The sequence below is a fragment of the Chrysochloris asiatica genome, unplaced genomic scaffold, assembly GCF_000296735.1.
Source record: "Chrysochloris asiatica unplaced genomic scaffold, ChrAsi1.0 scaffold00079, whole genome shotgun sequence".
Lineage (NCBI taxonomy): Eukaryota > Metazoa > Chordata > Mammalia > Afrosoricida > Chrysochloridae > Chrysochloris > Chrysochloris asiatica.
The window spans coordinates 4,307,497-4,320,254 of NW_006408597.1; the positions used below are offsets into that span (position 1 = coordinate 4,307,497).

Below are 12,758 nucleotides of genomic sequence, written 5' to 3' on the forward strand. Positions count from 1 at the left end.
GGTCTTCCTCTTTTTCTCTGACCCTCCACCTTACCAAACATGATGTCCTTCTCCAGCGACTGGTTCCCTCCTGACAATAGTATGAGAGACAAAGTTTGGCCATCTTGGCCTCCAAGGAGCACTCTGGCTGCACTTCTTCCAAAATGGATCTACTGGTTCTTATGACAGACCATGGGACTTTCAATATTCTCCTCCAACACCATAACTCAAAAGCATCAATTCCTCTACCGTCTTTCTTATTCACTGTCCAGCTTTCACATGCATATGAGGTTATTGAAAATACAATGGCTTGGGTCAGGCACACCTAAGTCCTCAAGCTGACATCTTTACTCTTCAACACTTTAAAAAGGTCTTATGCCACAGAAACCTCTACAGAGTCTGGACAGAAGTACTTTAACAACAGATTGGCAGGTGATGTTGCCCCCTGGTGGCTACTTACAGCATAGGCATTCTTTAGTGTAGCTCTACTTTGAATGATGATGGTAATTGGTGGCTTGTCCTCCTTGAATCTATATTCCCATCTTTATATTTAACTAAAGGCAGGAACTAACAAAATAAATTAAGATCATTGTTAAGAGGCCATGCACAAATTTACCACTGAACAGAAGCCAATATTTGAGAATCCTGTCTCTTGCTGTACATCATCACAGTCAACTCTACTTTGAAGAGGCACCTCTTCCCCAGTCGTATTTTGAGTGCCTTCCACCCTGAGGGCCTGGAAGCCATATATATATATTCTGGTGCTCTTCATCATGTTTCAATACTCAATATTTTGGTGCTATCTTACAGTGTTCCACAGCTATTCATAGGTTTTCAGTGACTTAGTATTGGGAAGTAGTCCATCTCTTCTCCTTCCTAGTCTGTCTTAGTCTGGAAACTCATCTGAAACCTGTTCACCATGGGTGACCCTGATGGTATTTAAAGTCCTAGTGGCATCGCTTCCAGAATCACAGTAACCCACAAGCCACCACAGTATGACAGACTTAACAGATAGGCTATGGACAACATTGCAGAGAATGAGTATTCCAGAACACTTAATTGTGCTCATGCAGAACCTGTACATAGACTAACAGGTAGATGTTTGAACAGAACAAGGAAACACTGAACATTTTAAAATTAGAAAGTTGTGCACCAGGGTTGTAGTCTTTCACCATACTTACTCAGTCTGTATGCTGAGCAAATAGTTTGTGGAGCTGAGTTATATCAAGAAAAATGTGGCATCAGAATTGGAGAAAGACTCATTAAAAACCTGCAGTATGCAGATGATACAACCTTGCTTGCTGAAAATGAAAAGGGCTTAAAATACTTACTGATGAATATCTAAGTTTACAGCCTTCAGTATGGGTTGCATCTGAATGTACACAAAACAAAAATCCTCACCACTGGACCAATAAATAACATCAAGATAAATGGAGAAAAGGTTCAAATTGTCAAAGACAATTTTTTTGTTGTTTTTTTTTTTTTGGCTCGGAGCAGCCATCAACACTCTTGGAAGCAGCAGTCAAGAAATCAAACGACATGCTGCATTAGTGAAATATGTTACACAAGACCTCTTTAAAGTATTCAAGAGCAAAAATGTCAGTTTGAGGACTAAGATGTCCTTGAGTTGAGTCAGTTCCAACTCTGAAGCCACTCTTGAGGACGGTAACTCTTTAAGTAACACTTTATAGAATCCATTTGGTTTGATTTAGCATTTTACCCTTACCTCAGCATGGAAAATTTACATAAAGAGCCATAGTACCTCAAGATTTAAAAAACATTTTGTGTAAACTGTGCCATTCAGCAAGTATATAAAAAGAAAGCCAGCCTCAAAATAAAATTTAATAAATCTATAGAACATGCCTGGGAATGATGTCATTAAATGTGAGTTATGTGGAAATTGGGTTACATATATTGATATATACATATTGTTAAGTTGAAATATGAAATTTATCATAAAAACGAGCTCTTCTAAAACCAGAATCAACGAACAAATATTTTAGAATCGTTGATGAAGTGAAAGAAATATCTGAGTCCTTCCCAGGTCACAGTCTCAGTGTGCCAGTGGCTGGTCTCCAGAGCTCAGGCATTCTGTATTGTGGAGGAGCAGCCTGTGTGGTTATAGGCTTGAGTAACCTCATCAGTCATCTCTCTTTTGTGCTTTCCTTTTTCTAGGACCTCATAGTTGACCAGACAATAGAAAAGGTTTCTTTCTGTGCCCCCGATAGGAACTTTGATAGAGCTTTCTCTTATATATGCCGTGATGGCACCACTCGGCGCTGGATCTGTCATTGCTTCATGGCTGTCAAGGACACGGTGAGTTGGCTCAGCCAAGCAGTTTCCACTAGATTTTAAGCCAGTGTATGCTGCTGCAGCTGCTCTGGAAAGTGGCTAAACTAGTCACTCTCTGTGTGATTCTGTGATTCAGAGTAAGATGATTGGCTGTGATTCAAGGTGAAATTGTGACTTTAAGAAAAAGTTTAAGTGCACTAGTTATTGAACTGTTTTTAAAAGCACTCTTTATTGAAACTGTATTCAGAACTAAGAGATTTTACTACAAACAAAATAATTGAGTTGGAGTATTTTTAAATTAGAAAATAAAATGCTAAAGTACAATAAATTGGACTATGCTAGAAATTGTTGCATGGTAAACTTAATTTTTGCGTAAAAATCAAGAATAATTTCATCCATCACGTAAATTACCAAAATTCTGATGCGCAAGACAAGTGTCTTCTGTTATGATCTTGCAGGTAATTTCTGGGTTTTTACAAGTCCAAACAACAAGGCAGTGTAGTCATTCATGAAAAGTACACTCAATAAAGCTGTTGCCAGAGCTTAACCAGAAGTTTTTCTGGAAGTTTTGTGAGCTGGTGGTACAGAGAGGCCTTGGAGTCCAATCTGGTTCTCAGCCGGCTCTTGCTCTCAGTGCCCACTTAGTGGAGGTAACTGATGTGAAAACTCAATTAGATGATGAACATAAACATGCCGAGCCTTGAGTCTGGTCCATGATGACTGCCCCAGAAACCGCAGCTTCTATTGTTAAACTTTTCTACTTGATTTGACACAGGGGCTTAGAGACTGGATGCTACTTTTGTTTCCCACCCTAAGAAAGCCCACCAAAGATGGTAATGTAGTCCACTTTAAGTCCAAAGCAAATTCAAGCTTTCAAGACTGTCCCTTTGCTAGTTAAAAAACCCTTTCCTTGTCAAATCATGGCTCTTCAAGTGTTTGAATCCCCTCGGCCAGTACATCTCACAGATCAGAACCACCTGGAACACTTGTTAAAGCCCTAATTGCTGGGTCCCACCCCCAGAGTTTTTGATTCAGTGGGTCTGAGGAGGCACTGGAGAATTTGCATTTCTAGGAAGTTCCCAGGTGATCTGTTGGTGCTAGTTGGGAAATCACTTTGAGAATCACTTTCCTGGGCCTAGGAAAAATAACGAGCGCCTTTCCGTTGGATTGAGCTATGTTCCAATGCTCTAAGAATCTAAGGCTCTTTCAATACTCGCTCATCCCGCTTCGTGCTTTCACACCTAGCCTGGTATTTTCCTACTAGGAAGTTAGATGGAAATACATTGGGATTCATAAAGAGTAAGTCTGTCAGTCTTTAAATAAGCAGTCAAAAGGTTTGCAGTAATGTAAAATGTTTAAGACTACCTCACATTATAACTGATGCTGGGAAATTCCATGAAATTATTTGTTCATGGAGGAGTGACTGATACGGGAACCACAAAGAGGGCTCTCTGCTCCCAGATATCTCTTTGTAGTACTGCCAATACCAACAGCTATTGTACTGTCTTTAACTTTCTTGTTCTACAGTTAGGGACTATGGTTTAAAATGCAAATAAGCATAGTAAAAATCGTGCAATGAATTTATTAATTTACTCTGAGATAATCTAGCATATCTATATAGTAGTGTTTACTACACATAAAAAAATCCATTTATCTATTTAATTGCTTTATAAGTCGAGGATATGAATAAAACATTTGCTGTGTGTGGTTGGGAGGTAGAGTTGAGAGCTAGAAGAGGATAGGGAAAGGCAGGTGTCAGGGACACCTCAGGCCTCAGACACAGAGGGCTTTCAGGAGGAAGAGCATGCAGGCAAGCTTCTCAGAACTGGAGGTGGACTTACCGATCAAAAGTTCTAAGTGTGTACTTCTTACTTCTAGACATACGTTACACTTTCTATTTGGATGGTACGCTTAAACTTGTAAATTTGCGCTGACTTTTCAGTGGTTTCTTAGTAATGCTAGGTTTGAGGACTTGCAGATCAAGACTGAGGGCTGTAGCCCAAGGTAAAGTGACAAGGGAGCCTGCGTGGAGAGGAGGTCAGTGGCTGCTCTCAAAAGCACAGATCACTGATGATCACTATGCACGGGACCCGTGCAGTTTGTATGGCGTCATCAGCGTGACCTATGGTACTCTATTCATTTTCATTAATTTGGCATACACTCAAATTTAATGTATTCAAATCGAATATTGAACTAGAACTCCTAACATTTTCTTTTGTCTTGTGTAAAAACAGATTATTTTTTTTTCCCCCAAGCTAACTCATAAAGGTTGGTACAGTCATTCTAAAACCATTTTGAAACCACCTTCTGCTCTACCCAGGGTGAAAGGTTGAGCCATGCGGTAGGCTGTGCTTTTGCAGCCTGCTTAGAACGGAAGCAGAAGCGGGAGAAGGAATGTGGCGTGACTGCTACTTTTGATGCTAGCCGGACCACCTTTACAAGAGAAGGGTCATTCCGTGTCACAACAGCCACTGAACAGGCAGAAAGAGAGGAAATCATGAAGCAAATCCAGGATGCCAAGAAAGGTACTGCTCTACTGTGGCTTCAATACCCATTTCCCCGCCCACAGCTTACTATTTTGAAGGTGTCAGGAGCACGCTTTCTCACAAAGAGAAGAAAGCCTTAGCAATGTTGAAGCCCTTAAGAACAAAGGTGGCAGCCCTATCAAAGTGTCTTCCTTCAGAGTGCCTAGTAGTTTCCAAAATGTTTCTGCTTTATGTTATGTGAAGCTTTCTGGGGAAGCTGAGAGTGTAGTTAAAGAAGCTACAAAGGTATTTTCCTCTGTGTTTAAAACCAAGGTTGGTAGTAGCTACGCACAACCTGCCTCCATTGTCAGATGCTTCTGAGTGCTGTGAGGCATCTTATTTCTATTGTTCTGAATGAAGACATCTCAGGGGTTAGGGCTGAAAGTATCCACCGCCTGTAATGTGGGGTGCAAATGCAGGTATAGATTTAATGGTGCTCGTGCTTTGATGAGATTGTAGAGTTTGAGAGGCACCTCTTTTCCCATGGCTGCAGCTTTTTGTGTATGACTTAGCCAGAGTGAGTTTTTAGGGAACACATAAGATCATAGCAGAAATGCCTATACAAGCACTCAGTCAGTCTGTTGTCTGAAGTTGAGTTGGGTGTATTTTTTAACTACTTGGGAGGACCTCTAACTTATTTCTTAACGGCCCTGGAAAAAGGAGAGGGATCAACATAGGAGAGGTTTTGTTCCTCAGCTTTATAAACTCATTTTATGAAGAAATCATTTGAAGATATTACAAAAAAGATCCTCGTTCTCTTGTTTTTCTTGAGCTGAAGCAGATAAGGCAGCTGTTGGCTCTTCAGTGGCCCCAGGCAACAGTGCCCCATCACCGTCTTCTCCCACCTCTCCCACTTCGGATGCCACGGCCTCTCTGGAGATGAACAACCCCCATGCCATCCCGCGCCGGCATGCACCGATTGAACAACTTGCCCGCCAGGGTTCTTTCCGAGGATTTCCTGCCCTTAGCCAGAAGATGTCACCCTTTAAACGCCAACTTTCCCTGCGGATCAATGAGTTGCCTTCCACTATGCAGAGGAAGACTGATTTCCCCATCAAAAATGCAGGTAATGCAGCCACCGCCCCACTCACGGGTGCTCTGGCAATGAAGCCTTAGCGTTTCTGTCAGACTATCCACGCCTCTCCCCTAAGGCTGGGTGGTGGTTGTATTTTATGTCATTTCCCAGTAAGAGAAAACTAAACTCTGTGGAAGGTGATGTGAATCTTTTTCTTCAACAAATAGATGACAGATCTGTGAGGGATATTTCTAGCCTGAGCTTCAATGTTTGTAGTTTGTGTACTACCTCTTCGTCAACCTGCTTCTAAACATCAAGAGTCTCAAGTTTCCATTCTTATTCTTCCACTTGGGACCTAGCTGGGAATTCACTGGAGACTTTGGAAACACATACAGTTAAATAGCATTGCTGTCAGATGTATCCAAAGAAATGGATACGTGCCCATTGTCCTTGTGACTGGCTGGCTCCATAGTGAGGAAACTCTAAACGGAACTTCTGTGTGAATCTAGGCTCCGTTGTTCATCAGATACAGTGAGTGGGCTTGCTCACACGTATTCATTACCTTTCAGAACTGCCACAGCGGCCTTTATGTGGCCTCTGTGCAGCTGAGCCAGCCCCAGCAGCTCTCTCCTCATCATAAGATCCGTAGTTATAATGTCAGATCTGGTCAGTGCTTTGATTGGGCTCTATTTTACTTCCCTCTGAGACAGGTTGAGTGGCTGCCATTATGGAATACGAGGAAGCACTGTTTCAAGAGAACACGCTCAGTGGTGGTGACATCAGGAACAGAGCACAGTTCTTTTAACAAATGAAACTAGGCCTAAAGAACAGGCTTTAGGACTAGACAATTAAGGGGGTCTTCCCAGCATTCAGCGTCTATAAAAACTGAAATTCCAGACGTTTCAAGTACCTCATTTTCAGTCTCCCTTTGGGGCAGTTGGGAAGCAAACACTGCTAATCTCTTTTTACAGATGAGCAAACAAAGGTTCAGCATGCATAATTAGCTTCCTCAGTGACACCGAATTATCCCTGAGTTGGTATTAAGAACAGTCTCGAGAGTCCCAGAGAGCAGTTCACTCTATCACGGTATCACAGCTCACAGGCTTGGTACTAGATTAGAGACCTTGGCAAACACAGAGTGATGGCAGCTCAGTGCCAGCAGAGAAAGGCTCTGAACACCCACTGGTGTCCCAGCCCGTTTTCTGATAGAATCACTAGTTGGCTCCAGAACTTAACTCAGGGTCACACAGGTTACAGCTGTCTTCTCAATCTAGAGCTCTAGTTAGCTGAACATCTTGGCATAAAGAGTGTCACAGAGGAGAAGAAATTGGGGGGTTACAAGCGAGGAGGATATACCTTAATGCATGAATTGTTGACAGTTTTGTAGACTTTCCTATCTAAAAAGCCAGTGAAATTATGGTCAGTAAAGTTTCTAAAACTGCTTTTGTAGCTCCGCCTGACAATTGATACATTTTCTTCTACAAATAAGAGATTTCAGTATGAAATATCACCTTGTGTCCTATAGTTATATACTTGGGAGTGGTCAGTTTTTCTGTCTGGAACCTTTGTGTGTTTGCCTTGCAGTGCCAGAGTTAGAAGGGGAAGCAGAGAGCATCAGCTCCCTGTGTTCGCAGATCACCAATGCCTTCAGCATGCCCTCTGAGGATCCCTTCTCATCCGCTCCAATGACCAAGCCAGTGACAATGGCGGCACCACAGTCTCCTGCCTTTCAAGGTCGGTGCTTTGTTGTCCTACTTACCAGTTCTCATTGAAACTAGCCATTTTATTACACTGCTCACTGTCAGTTGGCATCTTCAGCTTCCCAGGAACTGGCCTAATCCATTCATTTCCCTGTTCGACAATTTTCATTTGACAATGTCTTTGTGTTCTGTTCCCTTTGTTGCTTCCTAAAATGTCAGCATTCCTCGTTTTGCATGTACAGACTTTTCCTTCACCCCATTCTAGAGGAGCTTCTGTTGCCCTAGTCGAACACTTCCTTTGCCTCATGTCTCTGTAGGGTGCATAATATCCCACCAGTTCTCCTATACCAACAATCATCAGACTTGGTTCTAGTGTCACGTCTTCTCTAGGGCAGTGGTTTTCAACCAGTGGCAGTTTTGTCCCCACCTTAGGGATTATCTAAGGTGCCCTGGTGGAGCTGTGGGACAAGCGTCGTTCAAACTCACTGGCTGCTGCCCAGGAGAAAGATGAGGCTGTCTGCTTCTGTAAAGACCTACAGTCTCAGAAACCCTCTGAAGAGTTCGTATGTATAGGAATCAACCCAATGACAGTGGGTTTGGTGGTCTTCTAAGCGATTATCTGAGACCATTTGGGGGTATTACAACTTGAGAAGGATGTGGTTTTTCATCTCTACCCATCTAGCTGGGTAGAGGCCAGAGATCGTGTTAATAAACTACAATGCACATGACGATCTGTTTCTACCCATTCTCCTCCCAACCAACAAAGAATTATCTAGCTCAGAATGTCAATAGAGAAATCAGAGGCTTACATAGTCTCTACCCTACCCCAAGAGGCTAGGCATAAAGAAAGGGCACATCTTTGGACTCTTTAGTTCATTTTCTACAGCTAATGCCCTAAAGTTAGCCTTTGTGACATTGAAGACTTACTAAAAGTTTTTTCAATGATACCAAGTTAACAGTTGGTGTTGACTTAGAAGTCAGCAAGGAATTTCTACGTCTTAAAGTCTAAGCTTTTAAGTTAATGTTCCTTTAGAATTGGAACTCCATTTCTTCTGAGAAACAGATCAGAGAAAAGAGCCAGGCCCTTTGACTTGTGCTGTGGAGACAGTACCCCACTCCTAAAGGAGGGAATTACGGCATGCTTTTTCTCAAAGGGATCCCACTCTTAAATAAACTTTTATACTCCTGTGTACCAAATGATTTTTCACGTCACCTAATCTGTAGGACCAGTAAGAACTAAGCTACAAACCATTGAGCATTTAGCAGTGCATGCCCGTCACACGTGGTAAGGACTAACATATCCTCTCATTGCAGCTCCGCAGTAGGCATTACAGATAAGGACCATGAGGCGCAAAGAGATTAAGTAATTTGCCCAAAGTCTCAGAGCCGGAATAAACCCAAGTCTTTCTGAATACAATACCATCACCATTCTCCTGACTGAGCCCCCCAGTGACCTGGTAGCATGGAGTAGATGTTCCTGTAGGGTTCCCAGGGCTGTAAATCCTTACGGGAGCAGACTGCCTCATCCTCCTCCTGCAGAACAACTAGTGGGTTCAAACTGTCAGCCTTTTAGTTAGCAGTCCAGTGCTTAGCCCACTGTGCCACCAGAGATCCTCAGTATACCAATCTGAATAAAACAGCCTTTCTTTACCTGGAAAGAGTTCCTCCTAGTCTAAGAGTGAGCTAGACTTTTAACCACGCCCTGGTGAGTAAATGCCACCAACGCCGCAATCATGGCTATGCAGTCCCCACAAGGGAATGATCATAATGTGGGGTGACGAAGGTGCTGCCTCAGTGCCTGCGCCTTCTAAAGATGAGAAAGACCTGAGGATCAGGAGTAGACACTGATGGAATAGGTAAGAAGGGGCTTCCAAACTCATGGAGATGTGGAATTAAAAGATAGTGGGATTTTTCCACTAACTTTTGACACACTTTCATATCTGGAGCAACAGAAACAAGATTTTAATAAATGGAGATAAGGGAACAATAGTGGGTCCTTGGAGATAGTATGAACATTACTGAAGGGAAACATACTTAAAAGATGAAATTGACTCTGTAAGCAAATTAAAACCAAGTTTGATTATGAGGATAATTCCTGCTTTGTGGGGTTTAAGAGAGAACAGATCCAATAATGAATTTAAAGTATTCTTAGCATAATGCCTAGCTCATAGTAAGAAATTATTTTATCCATTTTAATTTCTGATGACATAATTTGATCTTTTGGAAAAGTGATTAAAGAGGAAAATGTCTCATCTACTCAATTATAACTAAGGCTGTGCTACATTGAGAATAGTTAGATTTTTGTTGCTCTTAAGACACAGCACCTCTGTTTGGTTGGATTTGAAATTTGATAGGCTATATTTCCCCTCCCCCATGCACATGTTTTCCTAGAATAGTCAATTGATTTCATTAGTGTAGCCATTTTCATGACCACCTCTAATACTTTTGCCAAAAGGTTTGCATATCCATTGCAAGAGAGCATGATTATCCCAACACAACATCAGAAGATGTGTATCTGTTCCAGCAGTATTGCCCATGGCCTGACTGAGCCAGCTCCCGGGGTCACTGCCCAGCCTGCATGCATTAACTCCATTGATGTTGTCTGCTCCCATTGTAGCTAATGGCACTGACTCTGCCTTCCATGTGCTTACTGCTAAGCCCGCCCATACTGCTCTAGCACCTGTAGCAGTGCCTGTGCGTGAAACCAACCCTTGGGCCCAGGCCCCTGATGCTGCTAACAAGGAAATTGCAGCCACACGTTCGGGTAAGGTGGCCACAGATGGTGGTGAGGATTCTGGGGTCAGATACATGACCTAGCTCTAAAATCGTCCTGAGGAGAAATCTCTTCAGGAAAAGTATGTTCACTCCTGGAAGTAAACTGCATTTAAGAGAGGAATAAAAAAGGTTTCAATTGGTGGTTCTTAACTCGGACTGTGGAGCTTTTAGAGACTAGGTTTCCTGGCCCTGCCCCGAGTCCCTCGGGGTTAGCTGATCTGTGGACCTCCCTGTGGGAAGGCTGGACCCTACAGTGCTCCGGCTACAAACAGCCAGTCTCTGGCACTTTTGTTTTTGCTTTTGTGTGCTTTCTTGTTTTCCTGTCGTGAACATGTATTCACCATAAACCTAAGGTTTTGAAATAGCAATATAGGCAGTTCACTAGAAAGACAGTATATATCTGGGAGTTAGGCATGGGCCTAACTTTTTGCCCTGACAGAGTAGGCCCTTTAGTGCTCGTGCACGCTGACTTCTGGCCTGGCAAGGAGCCGTGTCAGTGACGAGAGCGTCTGATGCCAGACAGCTAGCTGCCCGTGTTCAGTGCAATTAAATATAGCATCTAAACAGCCCTTTAACGTAACTGGCTTCCTGAGCCAGCGTGTCTGACAGGTTCTGTTTGTCTCCCCACTAAGTTTCTTCAGCTATAATACTTTCCTCCCACCTACCAAAAGCACAAAATGTCCCATTTGGCAGACCTGTTCTAGCAGCATCCAAATAGTCAAGGTTATAAAACAAGAAAAGTTCCTAATGACTCTTTTGTCACTGTTCATCTTGTTGGTTCCAGGGACGGAGTGGGGTCAGTCTTCTGGTGGTGCCTCTCCAGGTCTCTTCCAGGCTGGCCACAGACGCACTCCCTCTGAGGCAGACCGCTGGTTAGAAGAGGTGTCCAAGAGTGTCCGGGTTCAGCAGCCCCAGGCTGCAGCTGCTCCTCTGCAGCCCGTTCTCCAGCCTCCTCCACCTGCTGCCGTCTCCCAGCCAGCACCGCCTTTCCAAGGGAACGCATTCCTCGCCTCTCAGCCCGTGGTGCCAGTCGGTGTGGTTCCACCCCTGCAGCCAGCCTTTGTCCCTGCCCAGTCCTATCCTCTGACCAACGGGATGCCCTACCCAGCCCCTAAGGTGCCTGTGGTGGGCATCACTCCCTCCCAGATGGTAGCCAACGTGTTCGGCACAGCAGGCCATCCTCAGCCTGTCCACCCCCGTCAGTCACCCAGCCTGGTCAAGCAGCAGACATTCCCTCAGTATGAGACGAGCAGTGCTGCCGCCAGTCCTTTCCTTAAGCCACCTGCTCAGCACCTCAACGGTTCTGCCGCTTTCAATGGTGTAGACGACGGCAGGTTGGCCTCAGGAGACAAGCACACAGAGGTTCCTGCAGGTACCTGCCCTGTGGATCCTTTCGAAGTGCAGTGGGCTGCATTAGAAAGCAAGTCCAAGCAACGTACTAACCCGTCTCCCACCAACCCTTTCTCCAGTGACTTACAGAAGACCTTTGAAATTGAACTTTAAGGCTTAGGTATCTTGTGCATCCTTGGGCAGGGGTGGAGGTCAGTGGCACGAAGGGGACTTTGTCTTCCTGACCAGACACTTTTCAGTAATCCCAAAGGTCCCCTGGAACAAGTCTAGTCCCAGAGTGCAGTGAGGGGGGGTGGCATTTTTGAAAGAAGTGGGAAACCCATTTCTGGAAAAGAGCTGCCTTGCAGTTAGGTTAAAGTCATGAGAAATGTTGCCCTCTGTCTTCCTTCATCTCCTTACAAGTCTCTGGAAACAGAGAGGCAGAAGTATCGCAACAGGAATGTGTATTCAAAGCACACTTACTGGAATATAAAATACAACAGGAAGCAAAACGATCTCCCTTTGTTTCTCAGGCCACTCACCTGCCTCCTCAGTACTAGCCTGTCTTAGAGAGCAGGAACAGAGTGGCTTGTACTCGGGCTGGGTGGGAGAGGGCAGGCCACACTGCCAGGATTCTGGGTGGGCACATCAGCAGCCCCACAGCAGAATCTGGGGGATAAAGTTGAGCTTCCATTTTGAGTAACAGAATAAATATTATAAATATATATCAAAAAAGCCAAAATCTTTATTTTTATGCATTTAGAATATTTTAAATAGTTCTCAATATTAAAAAGTTGTATGAGTTGTAAGTAATCTTGCCAAAGGTAAAAGGGTTAGCTGTAAGAAACTGTACATAAGATTGATTTATCATTGATGCCTATTGAAGTAAACAGAAAGGTTGGAGGTGGCAGATGGGATCCCTCACTTGTTTGGTATCTTTCATTGTAAGTAGCACATTGCAACAACAATCATGCTTGTGACCAATTCAGTTATTAGGTTGTAGTTATAAAGAAAAGGAAAGAGCAGTATTGTCCTGGTTTTAAACCTCCGATGGCATTCTAATGTCATGTGCTGTAGAGAATAGGTATTTTCCTTATGTTAATCTGTTTTTGTAGCGTAGTGGTTACGAATCGGGCTGCGAAC

At 43.6% G+C, this 12,758-nt stretch overlaps 1 protein-coding gene across 5 annotated transcripts in view; it reads left to right on the top strand.

Annotated features, from left to right (window-relative positions):
• Positions 1 to 12,662, top strand: part of NUMB (numb homolog (Drosophila)) — a 60,069-nt gene extending 47,407 nt beyond the window's left edge. For 2 of the 5 annotated variants that reach the window (XM_006865548.1, XM_006865549.1), the window contains 6 exons: positions 2,155 to 2,295; positions 4,592 to 4,796; positions 5,569 to 5,862; positions 7,396 to 7,545; positions 10,129 to 10,275; positions 11,071 to 11,789. In XM_006865548.1, coding sequence (XP_006865610.1) covers positions 2,155 to 2,295; positions 4,592 to 4,796; positions 5,569 to 5,862; positions 7,396 to 7,545; positions 10,129 to 10,275; positions 11,071 to 11,789 — 1,656 coding nt within the window. Of the gene's footprint in view, positions 1 to 2,154; positions 2,296 to 4,591; positions 4,797 to 5,568; positions 5,863 to 7,395; positions 7,546 to 10,128; positions 10,276 to 11,070 lie in introns of all 5 variants that reach the window. The other 3 variants (XM_006865550.1, XM_006865551.1, XM_006865552.1) reach the window with 3 other exon arrangements.
• The last annotated feature ends 96 nt before the right edge of the window (positions 12,663 to 12,758 follow it).